Below are 26,057 nucleotides of genomic sequence, written 5' to 3'. Positions count from 1 at the left end.
CTGCTACTTCCTGACCAGATTATTAGTCCACCATTTTTGTCTACAATGCTTTGATTTAATATGCACTGTATCCTCATAAACACTTATCTATAGGTAACATACATAATGTCACTTTTTAGAATTTTTTTCGATGTGGACACCTCCTAAGACAAAGACTCACTGAACAGCTCTTTGGCAGCAGTGCAGAGAAATTATCTTTGATAGATTTTGAGTGAGGCCTGTTCTTTAGACGATTCAGAGAAAACCAAACCCTGTCAGATGCTGACATGACTTTGCATGTGCTGTGCATCCTGTACAAAGTCAGTATGTGACACCATGGGAAAAGTTATTTTTGAGTCTTGTGCTACAGATACTTTGATTCCCAAAAGCTGCAAAATGTTGCTTTAAAAACAAACATTTAAGGCTGATGACTTACAAAAGAGTGATACAACCCGAATTCCAAAAAAGGTTCGGGCGTTGTATAAAATATAAATAAAAACAGAATGAAATGATTTGCAAATCTCACCAACCTGTTTATTTATTCACAATAAAACATAAACAACATATGAGATGTTCAAACTGAAACACTTTACCATTTCATTGAAAATATTAGCTCACTTTACTTTGATGGCAGCAACACATCTCAAGAATTTTGGAAGGGGGCAGAAAAACGCTGTAAAAGTAATTGCAGGAAATCAAAAACAAATGAAAGAGCATTTGACTACTAATAAGGTTAAAGGGCAACAGGTCAGAAACATTTCAGAGAGGCAGAGCCTCTTGAATGGAAAGATGGGTGGAGGTTGACAAATCTGTGAAAAATTATGCCCAAAAAATTTGGAATACTTTCAGACAAAAAATTCTCAACATAAAATTTTGAAGACTTTGAAGAAGATGATAATAATAATAATAATAATAATAATAATAATAATAATAATAATAATAATAATAATAATAATAATAATAATAATAATAATAATAATAATAATAGCTTTATTTATAAAGATTCCACTCTCTAAATTATATAATAGCATCAAAGATTCAGGGAATCAGGAAATCTCAGTGAGCAAGGGACAAGGCCAAAGGTCAAAACTGTATGCACAACATCTTTGGGCCCTCAGGCGCCACTGCATTAAAAACAGGGCTGATTTTCTACTGGACTCAGGCTCAGGAACACTTCTAGAAATCACTGTCTGTGAACACAGTTCCCTGTGCAATCCACAATTGTAAGTTAAAGCTGTATCATGGAAAGAAGAAGCGATATGTGAAGACGATCCAGAAATGCTGCCACATTCTCTGGGCTAAATCTCATTTAAAATGGTCTGAGACAAAATGGAAAACTGTTCTGTGGTCAGATGAATCAAAATTGGAAATTCTTTGTGGAAACCATGGATGCCCTGTCCTGTGTACTAAAGAGGAGAGGGATCATCCAGCTTGTCATCAGCAGACAATCCAAAAGCCTTTATCTCTGATGTTATGAGGGTTCATCAGTGCCAATGGTGTGGGCAGCTTACACATCTGGAAAGACAACATCAATGGTGAAAAGCAACATATGCTCCCATCCAGACGATGTCTTATTCAGGGGAGGACTTGTATATTTCAGCAAGACAATGCTAAACCACATACTGCATCCATCAAAACAGTGTACTGTAGCTTAGGGGGATGGGGAATAGGGGATGCTAAACAGTGGTAAACATCACCCTATTCCAACATTTATGAGATGTGTTGCAGCCATCAAATTGAAAATGAGCTAATATTTTCCATGAAATGGTAATACATTTTCAGTTTCAACATTTGATATATTGTTTATGTTTTAGTGTGAATAAAATATAGTTTTATGAGATTTGCAAATCATTGTATTCTGTTATTATGTATGTTTTGCACATCCTCCCAATTTGTGGGGATTTGAGGTTGTATATTAATGAACTTTTAAGTGTCATCTAGTGTAGAGAGACATGAACACAAGACAGACTTAGTTTATTTTGTGTTTATTTATTTCTAATGTGTTTTATTTTTTTTTATCTGTCCACAAAGTCATATTAGTCACTACTATGTTAGATCAGTTTTCCCTCACTGCAATGGCAGTCAACTACACAAGAGCCCAAACTCAGTATGGTCCCCTCACCTCTCCAAGGTTTAACACCTTACAAATGTCACCTATTAATACTGTACATCTGAACTTTACTTATCTGATACCTATGGAGCTAACCTTGTCCTTTTGGTAAAATATTGGGATTCAGCATCAGAAGATACACCTACGCTGCAGTTTTCAAATACTGTATGTTTGAAAAATCACATATTGTATTCAGAGCACATGCAAACGTGAACGTTTGTGGATCTTTTTTCCCCCACTTAACTCAGTCAAACAAATCTAAGATGCCATTTGTATGTTTTTTTTCAATGACTTGATAAAGTCAGCCAACCATTGTTTTGCTCAGTTAACAGATTTCTCCTATCAAAAGTAGAGAAACGAACCTTCATTGCAGAACTTTCTCTAACACTTTCACAAGAACACAAACTATGATTATTAAAATTTAAAGCTGTTTTAAATACCAAATGATCTTTGATAATCGTGTTCTGTGGTTGATGGCACACAAAACCAGAAGTGAACAACTTTATGGCGTTTGTGTAGACCAACTTTTCATCTTTGGAAAAATGTAAAGACGTATTAAAATGCTTTTTAAATGGTGCTTCTTCTGATCCCTTAAGTACATGGGAGCTCTAATAGGTTTAAGTCAATGATAAACATATTTATGAACATACAAAGGCACCTGTGTGTTTGTGTAACTCTTAGTAAGTAGGCTCCCAAATCAAAATATACCTTCAAAAGAGTCAAATCACTGGTTCAAGTGCTGCTTTCAAAGAGGATTTAACTTTCTATGCAATAATTTTGGGAATGGAGTTGGAGTCATAAGCTCCTTTTTACATTCAATCCTCCAGGGACAACACTACTAAGACAAAGGGTTTACTTTGAAAATCTGTTATCACTAAGGGAATTTTAAATGATTGGAAAGCTGTTTTATTCCGATCTGCTGGTGGGAGGGGTAGAGGGGACCATCACTCAGGTTTGCGCTCTCTTTAAAAAAACACAACATCTCTAGCGCTATCTGTACAACATTCAACAACACATTTCTCTTGTTTTTTTTGTTGTTGTTTTTTTTACCATAATGCCAAAACAATAATAATTATCATTATAAGAAGAGCATTTTTCCATCTCAACGGCATTGAACAAACACCACACAAACTGAAATAAAATTCTAATAAAGGCCTCAATACCAGATAGTACACGTCACCTTCAAGTGGTGCTTGAGATAGACAGTTTACGGACAAGAGAAGGACATGGAGGAAGAGCAAGCACGAGAAGAAGAAAAGGAGGGAGGATGGGATGAAAAAGAGAGGAAAAGGAGAGGGCTGGAGAATCAATATGAGTCCTTAAGTTGATACATGCTTTAGCGTCACATTGGACATGTTTTGGCACATCATAAGATTAAATACATAATTGATTAGTCTTAGACTTGGGCTTTGGTTTACCAAGGGTTAGTATAAAGACCAAAATTATCCTAACCCTACTTTTCTAATAATTTTTTACTTGTCTAAAGTTTAGGTAGTCCACTCACTCTAACCATACTAGATTGTAAAAGGGCCTAGTGACCTTGTTTAAGGCCGAAATGGGCCTGAAGACTAGGGGAAAAATCTGGTGTGAAAACAATTTCCCCCTGGAGAGCAGGGCCAGGATGTTAACACACAAGAAAAAGATTATGAATCTGGACCGAGGTGATAAAGGGGGAGAAGGATAGGAAGTGGGAGGACAGAGAAAAGGAAAGAGAGTGAGTAGATATAGGCTAAGTGCTTTTGGTGAGTTTTACAAAATACACCAGGAAGTGCTTGAAACAGAAGGCACGGTGGCATTGACAGTAGTTGTTAAGGAGACACCACTAAGGGACTTTTCACTACAAAACTCATAAGGTGCTCTAAAAAAAGAACTCAAACACATTAATCACATTAAGGTGTGGTTGCAATCATAGTATACCCCATCAAATAGTAGTCAAAGTAGATAAATAATGGTTGTTAACCAGTAGAAGGAGATATTACTGCCTCACATTCATATTTGATTCATAAATACTCGTCAAACCATAAGAATTCATGATAAGATGGGATTATTTTGCACAAACACTTTGATTTTTGAACTTTATTTAACAACCAGTTCAACGGTTGGATGTTTGATCATCGGATGTGACCAATTTCGCTAATTGATGGGGTAAATCTGAAGAAACCACAGCTTTACACATTTTAAACAACAACAGAAAGTGACAACTTCCATTGAATAAACGTTTGGTCTATCGATAAAGTCAAAATAAGAACAACTACTTTGGAAACTCAAACCTTGCACAGTGCTCTGTATAGACATTCCAACTAGTCTTAGCTCACAAACATTATAATCAATAATTACCTATATTGATAACCTTTTTCTGTAAGCATCTTGAAATGAAAATAAACAAAAGTCTGTTTTTTATTGTTTTTACAAAAGCTACACATATTCTACTGGGATGTCTATGCATTTGTTAGTGTTTTAATAATAATTCCTACCATTGTCTTTCTTTTCTTATAAAAAAAGAGAGGGAATCTACTCGTCTAAAAGAAACCATACCCCCAAAGTGTACAGTTTGCTTCTCAGATTTAGTCCTGTTTGGCAGGGTTACTGCTTTCTTTTTCATTCTCTACCTTGTATCTTATCTCCCGTGGAGAAAAACAAAATTGTTCTTTTTTGGACACAGTTGCTAAGTCTCAGTCTCTTTAAAAGGATGTGCCAGTTGATTGTGTTTGGGGGCTCAAGCAATGTCCCTACAGCCCTCAAGCTGACTCCCGCTCTATGTTTTGTTCTTTTGCACACATCTACGATGACCTTGGGTTGCCTTGGCAACTGCAACCTGCATTCAGCACCATTGTAAACACTGAATTTTGAACTGTGACCCCTGTTAATTACTCAGCCTTTGGCCACTTTCATCACATATTACCTTAAGTATGTCAACTTTATTTGTTGTAGTTAATTTCTTCTCAACCTGAGCCACAAATCTCTGTCGTTTCTCTCAAGGCTATCACACTACGATGTAGCATTTCTTTTACAACTTAACTATTCACAACACCTTAGACCCACTTTTAACAAATATACTGTACTTAAATTGTTTAAACTGTATAGTCAGATAAAATGAATCACCTATCAGAGCCTTGATTCACAGGAATATCAAAGACTCCCTTGACAACACACAAACAGGCACTAACTCAAAAAGAAAACAAAATATTACAAACTTTTCTTTCTGTATTTTGTTAGGACGTTATCTAGAAACACTTTTCGGACAAATGAGGCAGTGATATACAATTGAGAAAAAGTACACAGCCTGCAAGTTACCTCATGCATTAAATTAACATCAAATACTGTAGCTTAGCTGAGGTTCACACCATGAAACTTTCCTAGATTATACTTTCCTCAATATTTGTGTCAATTGAAGAAGTACTTAAAGTTTAAGGTGTCAAACTGTTCTATGGTCCATCAGGCATCTCACAGCTGGCTTCGACTTGATCAGTATAGTAGTCTGAGATAAACAATCCACTATTAACTTGGAATGATGCAGGATGTGCCTTAAATCTATTTGTTTCTTTTATCAAGTAGGAGATCATCTTCAAAACCTATCTTTGAGTGAAGCTTAAAAAAAATATAGAAAAAGTGGCCTACAAAATTCTGGAAAAATGCATCCATGCTCTGTTTGAAAGGAAGTTTAGTGTGTTTTGTGGTAGGCCACACTGTCAAAACTTAAGGGGACAAATCATTTAGTTGGGAACAACAGTTGTGAAGTGGCTGTTTTCAAGACTCCTCACATCTCTGTAGAAACTAAAGTATAAAAGGGCAAATCTTAATTCAAACCTATCCCTCTTTCTCTCTGCAAAGCTTCCCACCCATTCTCTTTTGTGGCAAATGCAGTTGAAAACACTGAAGCCAACTCCTCAATTGAAATGGTATCATCCTAAATCATTTTAATCTGCTAAGACCCTTTCCTCGTCTCTCACCATGTGGTTGGAGTTCAAGGCTGGTGAAAGAGCAAGAGACATCCTCAGATCACGGTCTTGCGAATCTTCTACACTGCTGTTCTCCAAATTCTCATCCAATTCCTTCTCTTGCTCTTCTTCCTCCCCCTCCATCTTATCCTTGAGAGCCAGGCTGTCTCTTACACTATTGGATACTGAAGCCACATTTGAATCTGGGTGGTCAAGAATGTCATCTAGATGTTCTGTTTTTGCCCTAGAGAGCCCATTCAGGGCCTGGGCCTGTGTTGAGGACCATTCTCCCAAGGGTACCTGGAACTCAGCCTCACTTACGTGCCTCCATATCCCCATAGAATCAAGTTCAGAGTGATCTGTTTGGGGCTTAGTAGCTTTTGGGGCTCTATCATCATCCAAGGTGGCCAAAGAGCCTCTTTTGCGCCTAGACTTACTTGTGTGGTTGACCTGAAGATGCATGGCCATAAGCTCTCCTGAAGATGTACGGAAAGGGCAGAACAAACACTGGCTCAGTTTGACCCCGGATGATGAGCTATCGTCACTACCAACACCTCCTCCTTCCCTTATACTCATGACACCATCTTCTTCCATCCCTCCGAGGCCAGGTGAGGGACGGCGGGACAGGTCCAGTGGTTCAAACCCACCTTGTTGAGTTGAAGGTGCAGGCCCTTCCTTGTCACTCAATGACTGAACCATTCGGCTTGTAGTAAGGGGCTTACGCCGGGACACCTTAGGGACCTTTGGTGGGGGAGACTCCCTAATCCAACCTCCTTCCATTCCACCTTGGTAAAGGGCCCCCATGACCCCTGATAGATACCTGTACTGGGTCTCCAAGTCAACATCCCTTAGAGTTGCCAAGGCCTTCCGATGCTCTCGCTGGTCTGGAAGACCCAGCAGCCAGGACTGCTGGCTTGACCGAGAGGAGGGGATGTCAGATGAGCCCCGGCTGACTGGGCAGTGGTTGAGCTGGGCTCGCCGCTGCTTTACCAGCCCAGATGTTCCAGAGGTCAAACTGTTGATAGTGGAGGTAAGACCAGTGGAAGAGGAGGAGGAGGCAGACAAGGCATTGCGTTGCTCCCTGTGGTGTCGCTGGAGGTGATATTTCAGCGAGCCTGACTGGGTACCCGCATAGTCACAGTGGGGACATTTGTAGGGTCTCTCACCTAGAGAAAACAAGATTAAGAAAATTATATTGGAAAATTGGCATTGGACACAAATATTGATGCTGAACTAGGTCTTCTAAATTCTGAAACGAATGAAATGAATGAAACTATGACAGCCTGGGAAGGTGAAAAAATACATTTAATAACCTGAAACACAACCATTTATTGTGAAATTGCCAGCACTTATATTTAGTGAGCAATGATTTGCAAACTCCCAAATAAGATCCTTCGAGCAGTTTGAGTGGGAGATGTAGTTGCGCATTTTAAAGGGAGATGGCAGTATTTCATCAATGATTAAACATTACACGGCTGGCAATGATAAAGAGGATCATCCTGGAGGCATATCAACAGCAGGATATGTGTGTGAAAAGCACAAATGATTTTATTCACAGAAACAAAAAAACAATTACAAAAGCAGAACATAGCTGTATTTATGAATGCAAATCTACATACAGACATAAACAATTACATTGTGTTGGTGTAGCGAAAATGATGATGGGATAAAAATCCCGAGAGGCAACAATATTCCCAAGACAGCAGTAACACCAAGAGAGAATTATTATAATTTGATGACTTCACCTAAATTACTGACCATGTGGTAATCACTAAATGGCAAAGAGAAGCAATAGTGTGTGAATAATATAGCTGTGATCCGATCTGTCTTGTCAGTGGTGGATGACGGCAATACTAAATAGATTTCACTGAATGCATGTTGGTTACTGTCTTGGAAATACTTCAATGAGCTTCAGTTACCAGTGGCTGAAGATTGGTGGCATCTCAAATCTGGAAGCGGGGTCTTCATTTTGATCAAATACATCAAGCAAACGCAAATAATAAAAAATGACAATGAGTCATGCTGATAAAGTCTTATGAATATGGATCACTAATTAAAAATGTGAGTGAGTGCTGTAAGAGTTTCCAATTTTCATTAAAGTCCTGCTCACTTGTCACCAGATATTCAGTATGAGGTCTTTTTAATTATTGTTGTGTTTTGTAAGTCTGAGAAAAGCCTGGTAGAAGATGTTGGAAAGTATCTTGTTGACTGTCCAGTATTTCATTTATAAGGTCAGACAAATATATAAAGGATTTAGGGTAAATTTAAGAACTTCTTTAAAAAAAAATTAAATTATAGTTATGCTATATATAAATCTGTGAGCCTTATCCCCATGATGTTTACATAAGAGTTATACAATATCTAAAAATATGCTAATCTGGTATTTATATGCGGTTCAGAGTTAGACAAATCAAGTTAAAGAAAAAGCAGTGCTATTAACTTACAAGGACTACAATGATTTTGTACTTTTCTTGTTGTGAGGCTACAATCTAGTGAAAGAACTTTTATGACAGTGATTTTTCCAATCTACTGTTTTACTAGTTTTAATCCCTGAAGTGACTTGAATTTCCCACAAAAAAAACTAACGTTAATATACCCTTGAGCAAGACACTTAACTAGGAGCTGCTCCACTGGAGCCGCTTAGTTGCCTGCAGTGTGGGGCTATGATTAGCACTGGCCAGCTCTCTGGGGTGGATGTGTGAAAAAGACAAAGGTAGTGCGAGGATGCTCAACAAAACCTTTCCAGGGAATTTTAAAGGTTAAGAAAGTAAATGTGGTTTGTTAAACTCACAGCAGTTTCTCACCTGTGTGAACTCTGAGGTGCACTTTGAGATGGTGTGAAGAGCGGAATGCTTTACCACAGTAGGGGCAGTCTTTTATCCCTCTGCCACGCACTCGCTCCCTGGTGGGAACTGAAGGTATGGAAGAGATTGCTGTCAAGCCATTTTCTCCTGCAAGTGGAGAAAAGAGGGGGGAAATGTAAAGATAGCAGCTGGTATGAAGTGCCCCATGAGAGCTTCTATTTACAGAAAAGCACCATGAAAATTGTATACTCTCGTGATAATAACATTATTACATGTGAGCAAACAAACACAACCCAAAAGACAAAGTAGAAGTGTATGTGATTGTACCTTTGAAGCTTGAGATGATAGAGTGAAACCCCGTAGCTGCTCCTGATTGTTGCGATCCACCACTGTGCAGTTTTGATTCTTGTCGCACTTCTCCTGTTTGTTGGGATCCAACACTGTGTAGCTGAGATTCTTGTCTCGCTTCACCGCTGCCTCTTTTTCCCAACCCTGCTCCTCTACTGCTACTACTCCCATCCTCTTCAGCACCACTTCCTTTCTGGGGCCTCTGAGTGTGAACGCGCGCATGAACCACCACCTGCTGCAGACTGCGGAACAGCTTTCCACAGTCAGGGCATTCCCATGGCCCTCCTGCGCCTCCAGATTCCTCTCTTGGATCCAATCCTCCGAGATAGGCTCTGACTTGGTCGACCTCAGTGATAACAGAGCTCCGACCTTGGACTCGTTGACCTTGATGCTGGCCTCGCTGGTGGGGCCTCTGCTGCTGAGCAACTGCCAGACTGCGAGCAACCAGCTGCCACCAGGTTGCTTGTTCCCCTTCAGATACTGATGCTGTATTTTCACCCGTGCCTCTAGTTGTTCCCGCTCCTCTTCCCGAGTCCCCTCCACTTGATCCCCCAATGCTGCCACTACCACCGCTTCCCATCTCTGCCACTTGAGCTACTGCTTGAAGTCTTTCCATGCAGCTGGCACCACTGCCATCATTGGGCAAGCCCAGGTAGCCCAGGATTGCTGACTTGCTTGAGCTCATCCCCATTCTGCCTCCAGTGTCCCTCTCTGATCTTCCTTGTCCACCTCTGCCACCTCCTCGCTGGGCCAGAAGGAGGCTAGAGTAGAGAGCGTTGAGAGACTGATTACTCACCGAGCCTTTGGCTTGCTGCTCAATACCTCCCGGTCCCCCAAGGCTTCCCAGCCCAGCCTTCAGCCCAAGCTTGTTGAGATGTACTTTCATGTGATTTTTGAGGAACCAAGGCTCCTTGAAACCACGACCACATACCTGGCACTTATGGTCCAAGGAATCTTTGTGCTTTCGCATGTGTCCCTTCAGGAACCAAGACTGGGTGAACCGCTGTCCACAAGTATCGCAGCGAAATGCAGGCAGTGAGGAGGACGCAGCCGCTGTACTGGCAGATGTCATCTGTGGGTTACTTGGGGTTGGGGCTGGAGTATGGGTTGGGGTTGGCACAGGAGTATCAGGGGTTGCAATGATGGGCCTGGAATTGAAGGCTGGTGGCAGAGTAGGTACATCAGGGGACGGGTGGCACTCCTGTAAGTGGGATGCCAAGATTTCTTCTTGGCTGGCAGAAAAAGTACAAAGAGTGCATTTATATGGGTTGTGGAGAATGCGGACGTGGCGTGCCAACTCTGAAGCCGTGCGGAATTTTCCTTTGCAGGCATGGCAGCGAAACGTAGGCGTATTAGAAGAAGACACACACTCCCCAGTGGTAGAAGAAAAGAGAGAGGTCACAGAAACAGGGTCCTCTGTAAGTGGAGGTGTCAATGCTGTGCTGTCATCCAGTAGAAAATTTGGGTTGTGGTCTGTCTGTAGGCCATCATCTAGACTTTTAATATCACCATCAACATCCTCTTCTTCTGTGAGATGCTGAACCAGAGACCCTGACAGTAAACTCTTGCTTGTGTGACTTCTGTGATTCTGGATTATGTCTTTGTGATTCTGTTGGGCCTTGGCATGCTGCTTAAGGGGTGCAGATGGAAGTCCAGTTTGGTAGAGGGCTGATGTTCTGCGGTCCCTGTCTAGACTGTGAGCTCGAGCATGCAGAGACAAAATACTTTGGAATCGGAATCTCTTTCCGCATACGTGACAGGGAAATCTGAGTGCAGGCCCTGACGAGGCCCCTCCCACTCCAGGTGTTGCCCTAGTAACAGTATCTTTTTGGAACAGCTGGAGATCTAGCTCGTCATTGCAATTTCCACTCTGCCCTGAAGAGAGGGCCAGCTCCAGGGCTCCAAACCCAAGCAGTGGTGCTGATGGTGTTGCCGGTGGAGATGTATCCAAACATGGGCTGCATCCAGCTTCTTGTCCCCCGCCTCCTGGGAACAAAGCCACTGCCGGGGTCGGGGATGGAGGAACTCCATCCAGCCCTTCATCGTCATCTTCTTCATCAACATCATGGTTGTTGTTATTTTCCTCATGGAGGGGGAAGGGAGAGAGGGGGAAATAAGGCGTCGTGTCTGTCGAGCTCTGAGGGGAAGGTTCAGGACTGTGAATGGGTAGGATAACAGGGCTGTCAGGTAGAGAAATCTGGGTGTGAGGAGAGGAGGCCTGTGGGCTATGGTCCAGGGACGGCAATGTTGGGGGAGACTGGGGCTGCTCACAAGAAAGAGACAACACACATTCTGGTGGAGAATCCATACTCTATTACTACAAAAGAGAGAAAAAAGGAGAGAAAGATGTAGTGAGTAGGACTGATGAGTTTAGGTGAGTTTAAAATCCTAGACGAAAGGTTAAATTTGCATCTTGTGAGTACAGTTATTATCCGTAACTGTAACATAATCATGACCAGCTCTGGAAAACAGTAATTCTTTTGTACAATTTATATATAGGTCTGCGTATGAATATAATTTATACCATAATGAATATAATCTGTGGTGTATACGAGTGTTTGTATGAGAACAGTTTTACCAGCAGTATGTGTGATGTTATGCCATTCTTTAGTGTCTCGACTGACAGGGGACACACTTCTGTGGCAGCCTCCTCCTTGAATATTCTGGGGACGAAAACAAAAATAAAAAGTGTGTGATTACCGTGAGATGACAAAATTTGAATAAATTTGAGTTATTTGCAATCAAGAGTCTGACAATGATCCTACAATTAAGTTTTTGCTACATAAAATAAACTCATTGAAGCTATTATCAGACAAAAGGCTTTAGGTAAATTAGCAATATCAGTGTCAGTGTAGGCGTCAAAGCTACTGAAATATAGAGCAATGAACTGCAGGTAGAAGATTTTTTTCAAACAGGATTAAAACAAATTTGCACAGAATATCTCTGAATGTACTCCACCACAAATTCTAACAGCAGATAATCAAATGCAGACTCATTATAGCGCTGTCTTGAATATGTTTTAATGCATGTAAATGTTAGGTACAAAGACAAATCTTCATTTGATCTTCAATTACTCCTCAGCCTACGTAGGTGTATTCATGCGCTTGAATGTGTAACAGGTGTGCACCTGTTATGCCTCCTGCATGTGTTCACAGTGCACTCCAGCATACTGTTAGCACATATGGGATGATTAATCGGCATGTGAATGTGCATCAGCATGTATCTGCATGTGTGTTGTGTGTGTTTAGAAGTTAAGGGCACCACCACAGGACATGGACTGTCCCAAACAGGATGGGCGCGCAATGTTTTGACTTCCCCACACACCCTTCCTGTACACAGTAGCAGCTTTTTGCCTAAATCAGGACTGTGCACACATATGTATGCAAAACCAACATGTTTACTTACAGTGTGCATGCACTTATGCTCAGCAATTTTTCTTAAATCTACTGCCTGGCTGGGGGGGGGGCTTTGACCCATACACTGCTTAGTCATGGTTACTTGTTTACGTAATGTATAGATGTAAGCTTATTCTTCTGTTGTGTTTACTGTACTGCAACCATCAGCCCAGATAACAGAGTCAGCTAAAATGTAAAGTGTGATATACACCATATTGAACACACAAGCCTTTTTGCACGCACCCCCAAATAATTTGAGTGCACAGCAGTTTGCATCAGTTAGACTGGATTTATGCATATCGGCTCTTTTTGTCCATCATTTGGTGAAGTTGAGAAGCAGCAGAGGCACCCACAACACAAACAAAAGGTCATCAATCACTGTGGCAAAACAATGGAACATCTGTGTTCGCAGGTGTGTCGCCCATATTTGTGTTCATGCGCCAGTATTGTCACATATGTGTTTATATGATCTGTTGGAATTGTGTGTGTGTGTGTGTGTGTGTGTGTGTGTGTGTGTGTGTGTGTGTGTCACTGAGCCTGGATGACAAAGAGATTCTCATGTAGCCAGTTGACATTTTAGCTCAGCTATGACTCACAGGGATATCACACCATATCAATCACATTAACACACATGCCATGCACACACAAACACACACACATGCACACACACACACTCACAGAATCCTTTCTTAATCCACCATTATTTCTCTTTCTATCCCTGTCTTCCTCTCTCTTTCTGTCTTTCTTTCTCTCCCTGATTCATACTCCTCCCATCCCCCTCTCATGCTCTCGCTCCCTCCCTCCGTCTATTATTCACTAATTTTCTTTCATTCTCTCCTTCTCTCTTTCTTTCTCTCCTGCAGTGTTGCCAGTTGGCAGAGTGCCAGGGAATGCTGATATCAGCTGGTAGATTGGGCCCTGCCAACATGGCGAAGAGCAAAAATGAGAAAGGAGGCAGACAGAGAGAAAGAAAGAGAGAGACAGAGGGAAACATACAGTGCAGTTATAAACTGGGCAGCATAAAAAAAACATTGTCAGAAGCCATGTGAATGAAAATGATTTAATGTGATTGCCAACATGGTGTTGAGCGGAAACGGGGAGAGAAAAATAGAAAGGGTAAAGAGACAGACGTGGTGGAACAGAGAATAGGAGAGAAATCAGAGTGGTGGTGTGTCAGGCTGGGGCTTAACATGGAAAGAGAACAACAGATTTAGAAATCAGTTGAACAGTCAACCCAGAAAAATATACATCCACACAGGCAGAGAGGTTACAGAAAGGAAAAGGAGAAAATAAGCCGAGTGGCTATCTAAATGTATCTGCAGCCGTGTTAAGTCTGATGGAATTATCATATGAATATCACCATCACAATGCATTGTTCCACCGTGACGGTGGCTGTCGCCAACCACTGGCCCTGCCGTGCCAATAAAGAAAATTTGGACAGATAGAGAGAGGGAGATAAGGTGCCTCGAAAGATGCAGGGAAGAGATCTGGAGCCACTAAGGGACCGAAATCAGGTGTTGGAGAAACATATAAAACCCAGGTGTAAATGAACCAAGAGACATATTGAAGAACCAGTAAACTAAACCACCTCCGGACACAGTCGGAGACACATTTGTTCACATTATCAGCAAATGCAATTCATTTCCAAACTGCAAATTGCACTCAGGAACTGCACACAAATGGATTGTGCACGTACTCCTCAAGGTGTTAACTGGCTATTTTAAAGGATGTGAATACTGTATGACGAAGACTGTTTTACAAGGGGAAGAGAGGAGGAGAAATCTTGAAGTTTACCACAACAATATCATTTTAACGCTAGGAGCAAATGTGATCCAACAAAATTATTCAATTCTTTGAATCAGAAATTTGTAGTGTGTGTGCAGCAATGCAACAACATTGCAATTCACATGCTAAAAGCATATCCTTCTCTTGTCATGATGATGTCATTACAGTAATTGCAGCGTAACCTTGTGGGGGCTGTGATAGCTGATTTGAAATTATCTTACCTGAGAATTAGTTTTAATGACGGAGCCACCTTTCTTTTCTTAAATGACCGCTCTTTAAATACTGATAACTACTCCCTCCCTTCCTCACTCATGTCACAAGGTGAGTGTAGAGAAAAATGGGAGGGGGTGTGGGGGGCTGCTGAGTCATGCATCACATCACCTGCCAGGGGACCAGGAGCGCAATATGTTCAAACAAGTTTATTTTTGGAGGGTTTAAAAGTCATTGTGTAAATAAGATCTGAATGGTACAGTTTGAATGTGAAGGCAGTTAGAGCAGGTTTGTACGTGTCGGCACTCTACACATAATAATTGTAAACGTGAGGGTGTGAGCACCTTTCACTTACTGCTTTTAACAGTGCGTGGGCTAGAAGTACTATGTCTGCTCAACTTTACATTAATGATGCAAGTGTGAATACGAGTTATATGCTGTGTATTAATTTGTACACCTTTATTGCCAAACAATGCCTACTTGCCTTGTTTGCATATTAGAGTATTTCTGGGATTTGCTTAAGAAAAGGCAGAAAAAATAAGGCATCTGTTTCTGTAGCATCAATACATTTTCTTCAGATTTCTTAATCACCTCATGACCCTTCCAATTTGTTTTATGACCTCTACAGTAGCTCGGACCCCAGTTTGGGTGCCACTGCCCTGTAGGAGCACTAAGAAGTATAAAAAGATACACAGCAGCTCCTTTTGTGTTGTTGTTGTTTTGTTTTGTTTTTTGCCTTTGCACATCCTCCTCCGTGTACCTAAAAATAGGAATCGTCAAGGTCTCAGGCCTGCGCCTCAAGGTAAAATAAAGTGTGTATCTGGAGGCTGTGCACTGTACGTCTTGACTGTGTGTGTGTGTGTGTGTGTTTGTGCATCCTTACAACTGTGTCTTTCTTCCTGCTGCATTGCTTGAACTCTCATGTGATGAAGTGTGTGTGAGGTGAGGTGTCCTTTGGGGATAAAGTGGGTGTATGAGAGACTGACCACATAACAAACAAAAAAGCATATGAAAGAGAAGATGAGCGAACAACTGAGAGGAATAGCGGGGAGTCCGCTTTGTGTGTGGTACAGTATAATTCAGACCTGTGGTTTTTATCACATGGTCACGTGGCAAACTTCCCCGCAGACGGTATTCATTTCCTTTACTTCACCTTTCCCTGAACCCCCCTGTTTCACTCCAACTTAGTCTGGCTTGCACTCTCCCTCTCCCTTCATCTTCAGCTCCTCTGGTGATCGAGTAACATCTCCAAAACTTACTGTAAAAATATGACTTACTTGTACAGAACATTATCCATTTATCAGTTTGTTCTCAGAAGGAAAGCAATGCTATTCAGGGCCTGCCTCAAAAACAAAACTTCAGGCATACAGATTACTGCTGGGAAACAGTGCCCATCAAATGTCAATACACTGACATAGGGCTGACCCTTGTAGACATTTTGTAAGCAAGCTGAAGAAAAGTTGTGAGAACATGCTATATGTGGCCTTAGATGCCAAGTCTGTCCTCCGCTCTTTCATTCCTTCCTAGAGTTGAGGAGGCCACTAGAAACATTAAGCAAAAAAGTGAAAGAAAAGCACTGATGTGTTTTCTTCCTGTTTAACTTTACTACTTCATTTCTCGTACTCTACACGCAGCTTTACCTCTATTCTCTTCTCAAGTTGTTGCTTTACAAGACACGTCCTGCTCTTTCTGAATGAAGTCCTTACTCCACCAGTGGAGAGCATGAACAGACACTTCCATGTAGTTGTAAAGTGCTGATCAGGGAGCAATGTGACGGTGGCAGAGCTAAACGAGTGAATTAGAACGTTGGAAAACATCACAGCATCTCAGCAGAGAAACTAGGCCCTGGCTCCGAGTCACGCAGGCCGCGCTGTGTCTAAAGCAATGAGTGGAAGCGCTCACTGACTTGTCTGATATAGGATTACAAGATTGAAGCTGTAAAAAGAATTTCTTTGGAGCATGCAAATGTCATAAGCAAATCACTGGGATATGACTTAACTTAAAAGACTTAACTGTGCACACGGAACATCACCTGCAGGGGCTGAGAGGGGGAAAAAGCAAAGGAAGAGAGCAATCATGCATCTCACAGGTGAAACAAACACTTACCTGATGTTTTTTTTTCTCATCAAAAATCTAAATTTATACTAAAAGCTGTCAGTCAAATGATGAATATAGATTTAAAAAAACAAATTTCCAACCCTTTCATCAGCAACAACCATCTTCCTTGAACAAGACACCAGCTACCAACAGGCCCCAGGGACACTGACCCCACACTGTGACCTCCTTGTGGAATATGTGTATCACATTATATCATTCACATGAGCACGCAGGGATTTGAGTCTAAACATGAGTGTATACTCAAAGAGAACTGCTGTGCACTGGCTGAACATTTGGAAGGAAAAAGTGTTTATAAATAGCGAGGAGTGAGATGCAATATGGAGGATAACGGCACACAATTTTGGACAGCCTTTATTTGTTCTCCCATTTCAGACTTTCCATTCGTAGTGTTGCACAAGGTTGACAGTTGTGTGAAGAATGGGGGGGAAAAGGGTAAGATGAGAACGTTGCCTTACTTTCTCACCTCCGTCGACTTTGTTAATTTCTGTGTAAAGTGAGCGTGAATGTCGAATTGTGAATTTCATCAATAAAATTGTGTGACGAAGCCATAAATGTATTTCAACCACCTGACATACACTTGTTTTGTACACTGATCTTAGCACCTTCTGCCTTTCTCTCTGACTAAGCTGTAGTCTCCTCTTGCTCAACATCTCCTGATGGTTGGACCACTGGTCTTACTTTTGCTTGAACCCCAGTTTTGGATCACAGTGGGGCCGTCTTACTGCTGCCGTGACCCACTTCCCAAAACAATGATCCCATATTAGTTGTCAAACATTTACAGTTGGGACTATTAACGTCAGTGTCTACCTGTCCACTTACAATTTAATAATTTCTTTGAACCTGGTTTGAAAACTCAATACAAGTGGCACAAGTGGTGCACTATTTAAGTGAGGCCCTGATGCTCTAAATACACACTAATCCCGAGCAGCCAGCAGAACTCTCAACAGTCTCAAAATGTCACAATGCAGTAGATTCTCCCTAACTGAGGGCAAGCAGGTGCCTCTCCCGCAGCGCACTAATGACCCAATTATATCAATCAGAAGCCTTGATTGGTGCTACACTCCTCTTCCTTTTACTCTCTCTCTCCTTCTGTCTCTCTTTCTCTCTCACATGCAATCTCTTCTCTAAGAGCCACCTGGATGGGGTGTATGTGCCCCCTCAAGTAGAGTACAGTATGTACAAAGATGGGGAGGAGGAAGCGTTAATGGTTGAGGAGCAGGAGGAGGAGGAGGATACTACTTGAATACAACAAGCATAGAGAGGTCTGAATAAAGCAAAACTGTTAGACCCTTTTTATCCTTTTCCCACTGTTTTATATTAATTATTACTGTAGCCTTCTGATGACTAGTTGAAATATGAAATCATCATTTTCTATCAAAAAGTACAGTGCCTGTAGAGGATACTTTTCCAACAGAGAGGTGATTCTTTAATGTTTGGATAAAATCTTCTGTGTGGCAATGATTGGACAGCACATAGGCAGCTTCGGTTAAAGCTAAGTGGTGTAGTGGGCAATAACCAAAAGAAAAACACTAGTTCTGGTAAAAATGTATAGAATGTACTCTGTTTCTCTCCATCTGCTTTCAATTTGCGTGGGGAATTTTTTTTTAATAGAATGTTTAGTTTAGGTCTATGCACTCCGGAAAGTGTATGTTTAAAAATGATAAATAAAAAAGATGAAGTTCAAGGACCCTCCCTGGGTCCTTGATCATCCCTGATTATAAGACAAGCCAGCAATGTCAACCTACTTCCACTATGCACACGCTCTGGAAAGTGTGACATTTTGGGTGGATATGAAAAATAGGGCATTTCAGGATCCCTAAACATATTCCATTGGATATAGAAAAGGCGACGGGAGTGTCTTTGGTCAACCCAGATGACACGTCTGCGCCTTATCTCAAGAGGAATTTCCTCCTCGCCCCTGTGATGTGCGTCAATAACGTGCAACCATTTTCAGTCGCTCTTTCCCCTCTTCTCTCTCGCGGCCATCTCAATTAGAGGCACATTAATGAAATAAATAACCATCAACAAACAATGCACTAATAAACACCCCCACTAAAATGAGATTAACCCTGCCCGCAGATGGTGTCCGCGCACAATCCCGCTTCCAAAAAACGCGATTAAAAATCATAAACAGTGGGATGTAGTTTGGAGAAGTCGGGGGTGGCGTGTGTGTGTCATGTCAGTCTATCTATCGCTCTCTCCCCTGCTCCATTTTGTTCTTAAATTTTCTATACAAAAGATTAAGGGAGGGGAAAAGACGAGTGAGCAGCAGGGAGAGGACGGGAGGAAAAAGTGCCATCATGGATTTCATCTAGACTCCTCTGCCAATCTCCCAAACCGACATCAGTCCCAAAAAGCGACATCGTGTCCCAAAACGCACATTTTTCGAACCAGGGGTGCAAACCCGGCAACTTATCTTTACAAAATACGATTTGGCAACGCGCGTTTTGCCCACACACACACACACACACACACACACACGGCTACAACGTTGCACGCCACACTTGCTATGCTACTTTCTGAGCCCGTAGACAGCGAGGGTGATGTTAGGATAACTAAACGGGTTGTAGTAAACATTGTAGTAAAAGGTGCAGAAAGTAAAACGTTTATAACACACAATACCAGCCCGTGTGTGCGTTTCTGCGCACATTGCTCATGAAAGTGACGGTGCTTATCTCGAAAACAATGCACTACACACAATGCCTAATCTGTGTCCAACAAAAGAATTAGTCAAGCTAATGGCATCAACCTACAAATCAGCCTTTTTAAATCAACTTGCTAACATGCAAAAATCCACTTTTACGCCTGGAGAATATGTCTGCGGCTTATCGAAATCCTCCGTTACGCACCGAGAACTTGTGCCTCTTTTGTAAAAGCTACTTTTTTTTTTTTTTTTTTTTTTTTTTTTTTTTTTGTGGTTAAACGTCGTTTTCCCCGAGAGGTTAAAGAGGGATAAAGAAGAAGAGGTCATAGCGCTGCCTAATTTCAAAACTGCTTTCCTCGCGTGGTCACTAGCAAACAGAACTTGGTTAAAGTTCCGCAAATTAAAACATTATACATCTTAAACCGGCCCGAGTGACTTTTCGTGCACTTGCAACCATTTTAAAGTCGCATTTATTTTCGAGTTGACTTATTGGTCCGACTTATTTCACTACCGAGCCGCTGCTTATTGGAACAATTTTCAGAAAACGACGCATTTCTCCGCTCTTTTTGTCATGTCACGGCTACAACAGGGCTCGGAGGCTACATGTATGTCTGCCAGTGGCGCACATACACCGGCTTACATACATGACACACACTCTCTCTCACACACACACACATACACACTCACATATAAAGTGCTCCGGAGCGCGCGGTTACATACTTACATACATGCTTCATGCCAGTCACTCACATGCAAGCACACGCGCGCGCGCGTACACACACACACACGCATTCAAACCCAAACTGAACATACAAATCAGAGTGCCCTGAGAAATAAAACACAACAACAACAACAACAACTATATTGGCCATTATCCCGTGTGTTGCTCGTGGAAAAAATGCAGCAACAGTCCCAATAAATTCAACAAATTCGGAAATGGTTCATCACCGGTGTTTCATGCCACCATGCATAAAAGTGTACATGTAAACATGGTGTTAGATAAAATGTAACTAGATAAATGAAGATATAGGATATATGTTGAAAGTAAAGACTCAGTGTACTTACGGGAGAGGCGGCGAGGAGATTAATGACACGACACGTCATGATTACGTTTCACTTGAATTAAATACATTACGAGTTGGGAAAAAAATGGAAATCAGGGTTGTATACAAGCATACGCCGTTTCCCCCTCCCTCCTCCCTCCGTTTGGTCAACCTCCTTTCTCTCTCTCTCTCTCTCTCTCTCACACACACACACTCTCTCCTCCTCCTTCTCCTCCTCCATCTCCCTTTCTTTTCCTTCTCCCTTTCTTTTCTTTCTTCTTGCATTTTTCCCATTTATTGTACAGGAGTGAGTGAATAGAAAGAAGCAGAGGAGAAGTGGGAGGGAGAGTGATGTAGGTTGGAAATGTTAATTATAATCTCAGCACAGGCACCATTTTACAACGCTGTCATCTCTTCACATTCGGATCCTAAATATGGCATCTGGGGTGGCTGGTAGCTGACAGTTTGGAGAGACATTTTTGGGGGGAGGGTGGAGGGGGTAAAAAAAGGGAAAAAGAAAGTTTCACACTAAGTGTGTTAGAAGTGATGACAGGGGCAAGAGGCAGGCTAAACGTTGTGGTGAGCCACCCCGGAAGCACATGGCCACACTGAGGATGGGAAGATACAAAGTGCACATATTTGGATGTGGGGTTCCCAACATGAGGTCTGGGGACCAATCAGGGTCCATGAGAAGGTTTCTAGGGTAGACATGAAAAATAGCAAAAGTGGACAAGGCACAGTATCAGTGCTGTATCAGTTAGGAAACAAAACACGGATTAAACTTTATGTAAAGTATGCCATCAACAAAGGCATGATATTTACAACTAATGGAGCTTAAAGTAAAAGTACTCATTCAGTGCTTTTTCCTATTAGTTTGATCTTATAAGACATATGTTTTTATCGGCTGCACCTGCTTGTTTTAATACTACTAGTGATACCAATGTGTCCTATTATTCCATTAGTCAATAATGGGAGACAGTTAATAGTGGTTCCCTAACACAAGTGTTTTAAACAACATTAGACACAATTTGGCCTGAACAAGCTGACAAACACAGATTGCTGGCATGTTGTTGCTTACACATTATAATCCTTTTGGAATAATGTTTTTTAATACACCGGAGGCTTCAAGTTTCCAAAAATAAAGGTTGGATACTGCATTGTGATTGGCTTCCAAAATTTGATGTCACAAAATCATGCTCAAGTGTAGATATATTGAACACAGATTTAAGAGAAAAACTAACACTTAAGTAAGAAAACCCCTTAAGTGTCAAACTCTGCAAATACATCTGTGCATCCTTCAACGCAGTGGAGGTCAAACATCCACTGTTCAGGACTTTGAAACTACTATAGTTACATAAAAAAGTGGATTATTCTCAGTTGGCGTATGACTATTTATGTTAGTTGGCATGACGTTTACTGTTAAAGTGAAACATGCAGCATTAAATTTTAATTGAAGGCACAATCTTTAATTGGTGTCCAGCACCTTTTTTTAAAATTCCAGTCCATGTGGTGGTGTTGAAATGATTGACTATAACTGACTGACTGGATCGTGAGTAAAAAGTTTGTTCCTGTACACTTCTGAGATAGGAAGATAGTTTCATAGCAGGTCTCAGGATCCTCAGACTTCTTGCTTACAGATCAATCAACAAAAAGTGAGTCTCAATATCAGCGCCAAGTTAATATCTAAGTGACTGCATATCTGCAATCTTGATATGGGACCACATAACCATATAAACTTTCACTGCAAGTTGTATCTTATTATCCTTGGTCTAGAACAAGTTATTTCAACAAGTTGGCTCTTGATTTATCTCAGATATTTTCATTAGACCTTTGCCATAGGCCTTATCTTCTCCATCAGCCCCAGCATGTTAAAGTTTCAGTTGCTGAGTTCAACAAAGACTTTGTTTTTCTCTGTAAAATGTTCATGCATCGCTTGCAGAAAGCGTACAGAAGGAGGGCAAATGACAACAGGGCAAAGCAGGGAGTCAAATCTACAGTATGTAGGGCCAGGATGCGTGTGGAGTGGAAAAGCCCACGCGCCACTTCCAGCACCTCTCAGCCTTTATCAAAGAGAGTTACACATTTAGATGCAGTGTGTATCACAACAACCAAAAGCCAGTTGAATAGTCTGTTAAATAATCAGTGCAGAATTATTTACCTTTACATTTTGTTTGCTCCATTCTCTCGCTTTTAACTGCCTCTATTCTCTCCAATAATAGGGATTCAGGACGGACACCACTTAAGAAAAACTGCTGCCTTTGTGTATTTGTATTTTACCTGACATACAGAAGAAATATCAGGTAATTGTGAGGCTCAGTGTTTTCAGCAAAAAGGCCTTGGATTTAACATTTAAATGTGATGTGTGTGCACACTGTGTGAAGGTAAATGTTGGCTGGGAAATTCAAATGTCTTTGCTGACACAGAACATATCTCCTGGATCAGCCATTGTAAGCCTGCTATTGTGTATCTGAGAGTGACTGACTAAGTCTGTGGCATATGTGCCGTGCATGGTTGTCTCAATGTGGGTACATAGTAAATCAACGTGTGCATGAATGTGTGTGTTCATGTTTTTTGCATGTCATGAGTTTAAATGTGTATTCAAGTGCATATATGTATGTGGGCTCTCAGTGCGGATGTGTCCCTACAACTGTACTCTGTGTGTGTGTGTGTGTGTGTGTGTGTGTGTATCATCTATTTGTGTTTGTGTGAATGCTCACGGTACATATGTGTATGTGTTTGCGACTGCCACAATGGCATCATCACCCGCCCCTGACGCTTTGATTGTTTTCTCTGCTGCAGCAGAAATGCACCAATTAATATGCAGAGAGTGAGACACACACACACATGCACACACACAAACACACACACACATACACAAAACATAAAACAACAACAACAACAAAAAAAAAAACAGCCATGAGGGAGGGAGATGGGGAGGGAGGTGTGATGGAGAGAGGAGTGAGGGGGGCAGAAGAGATGGCACAGAGAGAGGGAAAGAATAGGGGAGATGAAATGAAAGATGAGGGAAAGTGTATGAGAGGAAGAGAGAGAGAGAGAGCGAGAGAGAGATGGAGTGAGATAAGGGGCGAGGGTGGAGGGGAGGGGGCGTAGATGGAGGGGATGAAATCTGATAGATGTCTGAGTAAAAACAAGAGGAAAGAAAGAAAAGAGTGAGGGATGAGGCTGAGGTGAGGAGGAGCAGGAGTAGAAGGGGGGATCAATATGTACATATTCAGTGAGATATGGTGGGAAATCAATTGAGATGAGGAGGAATTGATTCAGAAGGAGGAGGAGGTGGAAATGGGGGGGTCACCAGGAGGGAGGAAAGGAGGGAGGGAAGAGACGATGGAGGAGGAGGAGTGATAGAGGTGGAGTGATATGTGGCTACGACTGCTGTCCTTTTTGTCGCAGTGTCAGGGTATTGATACTGTAATACACTCCCACCCCACCACCCTCCACCCCATACACACACCATCACCTCTCACCCCCCAATCACAATGCTGCCGTGACAACGGCTGTCGCGGCGACGCCTACTGGCACAATGCAGCCACAATACTGAGGGCACTGAAGCATCACACACACACACACACACACACTCAGAGAGACAGAGAGCAGAGTGGGCCAGAGAGAAATTAAAAAAAAAGAAGGAATGAAAGAAAAAAAAGGGGGAGGAGAGATATAAGAAGGGAAAGGTGGAGATTAAGAGGGAGGGAAGAAGATAGGTGGATAGAAGGGGGGGGAGAAAAGGATGGAGATGGAGAGGAAGGAGGGAGGGATAGGGGAAGGGACATGGATTGATGGAGAGACAGGAGCAAGGGAAGGAAGGAAGGAAGGAGGGAGGTGGAGGAGAGATATGGCAGGATAATATTACATGTGTAAAACGCCGGAGGGTGTGTGCCCATAGAAACATGTTTAATGGCTTTTATGATTGCAGGGAAGATTGTGTGAGGTGTGTCTTTTTTGACAAAGTGATGTATGCACTGCATGTGTGCAAACAGCAGGGTGTTTGTGTGAATCTACATTGGAGGACAAATATATGATGAGACCTTATATTTACCTGCATCTACAAAGTATGTGTTGGTGTGTATGTGTGACTAATTCTAAATATGTAAGCACGTATGTATATGTTTTATAAATACTTCCATTTAATGTTGTTTTTTTAAAGTATCTTACTATGTAAAACATATTTTAACCACGGGGCTTTTAATGATCTAAGAAAAATTGTAAGACAGCAATCATAATTTTTTATATTCCATATGACTGAATTTGATCAATGATTGATGGTAAATTGTTAATCACTCTTGATACGTTTTTACGTTCTATTCTATAGTGTAAGTTTGCATTGTGGTGTATATTCTGCTGCTAAAAAAGCATGTTTTCAGTGAAATCAAGTGGAAAACAGCTTGTTGATGAAATTGACACAATACTGTTGAATCTAAATATTTGCAAATCATGATATTTAAGCTAAAACCACACTGTATTCATACTTTTTAACAGGTATTTTTTGGTGGCAGATTGTTCCTCCCTGTTTAAATATTTGGCGTCAAACTTGCATTCAAAGCAAAAAAAAAATAAATAAATAGTAAGAAATACAGAAAAATGCACACCACCTTCCCTGACCTTCTTTCATCAAAATGTCTGTGCTGGCATATTACTGTATCTCCCCACTACATGTACTCTCTTTTACAAAAGAAATGCTTGGCTGGATGCTTATAAGTCAGTTTATTCGTGTGCGATGACCAACGTCCCTCTTTTTCTTTCTTTTTTTTGCCTCACACTATCTCATACAGTGTGTGTGTGTGTGTGTGTGTATGATCTATAGTTCCCTGCTTCCCTCCCTCCAACACCCTCCCCCCTCCTCCCTCCCTCACCCTAACCCTTCTTAATATGATGTAAAAAGCTAATCGCATGCAAATGTCTGTTGTCCCGGTAACCAGGCCTGAAAAATCCCTTTGATGTTTCCCCCGACTCATTCTCTTCACGTTCTCTTTGTTCGCCACAGTCTCGCTGCTTTGTCAACATCCCCCCTTTTACCCCGCTCACTCGCTCTCCTTCATCCATTCTGCAGCTCTCTCGGCCCTCTCTTAGTTCTCTCCATTAGAAAAAAAGTTCTAACTCTACTTTGTGTCTCCCTCTTTCTATAAGCCCCTCTCTCCTTTTTTTTTCTGCCTCCTCTCCCCCTCGTGCTCCTGCTCTCCCCTTGACTGTGCCTCTCTGTCTGTCTGCCCCTTCGCCCTCGCTCATTTCCCATCATTCCCACCTACTGTCTCCTGTCCTTCTCCTCTGTCGCTCCCTTTCTCTCTCCCTCAGTTTTGCCCCTTCCTGTTGCTCCCCCCTCTTCTCTTTGCCCACCCTTTATCTCTCATTCCTCTCTCTCTATGTCCCCTCGCATGCACAGATGGACACACACACTCATGCTCTCAAAATGCCCTCCCCTCCTTTAGAGAATTTGATCCCTGGAACTATTTGATATGGCGCTGCACTGTAGTTATCTAATCATTCTGTTTTTTTGTGAGGCCTAGTGGAAGAAGCAGCACAGCTGGCTTTCAGAGAAGAGACCCCGACTCATTACAACAAGTTTGAGGTTGCAAGGTTACAGGCTTCATTTTGAGGTTAGACCTGCTACAAGGTTCAAGCACAGCCTGCGACCCCTCCAACCCTCTTAAATGTCCTCTGAGAGGTC

At 41.7% G+C, this 26,057-nt stretch overlaps 1 protein-coding gene across 2 annotated transcripts; it reads right to left on the bottom strand.

Moving 5' to 3' along the window:
* Nucleotides 1-1,947: 1,947 nt before the first annotated feature.
* Nucleotides 1,948-20,555, bottom strand: znf219 (zinc finger protein 219). 2 transcript variants are annotated; one of them, XM_067523201.1, is made up of 5 exons: nucleotides 20,397-20,555; nucleotides 11,758-11,842; nucleotides 9,159-11,496; nucleotides 8,832-8,978; nucleotides 1,948-7,193 (listed from the first exon to the last, which is right to left on the bottom strand). In XM_067523201.1, the coding sequence occupies exons 3-5, from the start codon at nucleotides 11,485-11,487 to the stop codon at nucleotides 6,007-6,009; spliced, it is 3,663 nt and encodes a 1,220-aa protein (XP_067379302.1). In that variant the 5' UTR covers nucleotides 11,488-11,496; nucleotides 11,758-11,842; nucleotides 20,397-20,555; the 3' UTR covers nucleotides 1,948-6,006. The 2 variants fall into 2 exon arrangements, with proteins under 2 accessions (XP_067379302.1, XP_067379303.1); XM_067523202.1 differs by having other exon boundaries at nucleotides 8,886-8,978.
* Between the last annotated feature and the right edge of the window lie 5,502 nt (nucleotides 20,556-26,057).

The sequence above is a fragment of the Channa argus genome, chromosome 12 (assembly GCF_033026475.1).
Source record: "Channa argus isolate prfri chromosome 12, Channa argus male v1.0, whole genome shotgun sequence".
NCBI classification, from domain to species: Eukaryota; Metazoa; Chordata; class Actinopteri; order Anabantiformes; family Channidae; genus Channa; species Channa argus.
Note: the sequence above shows the minus strand (reverse complement) of the source record. Positions and strands in the feature narration are given on the sequence as shown.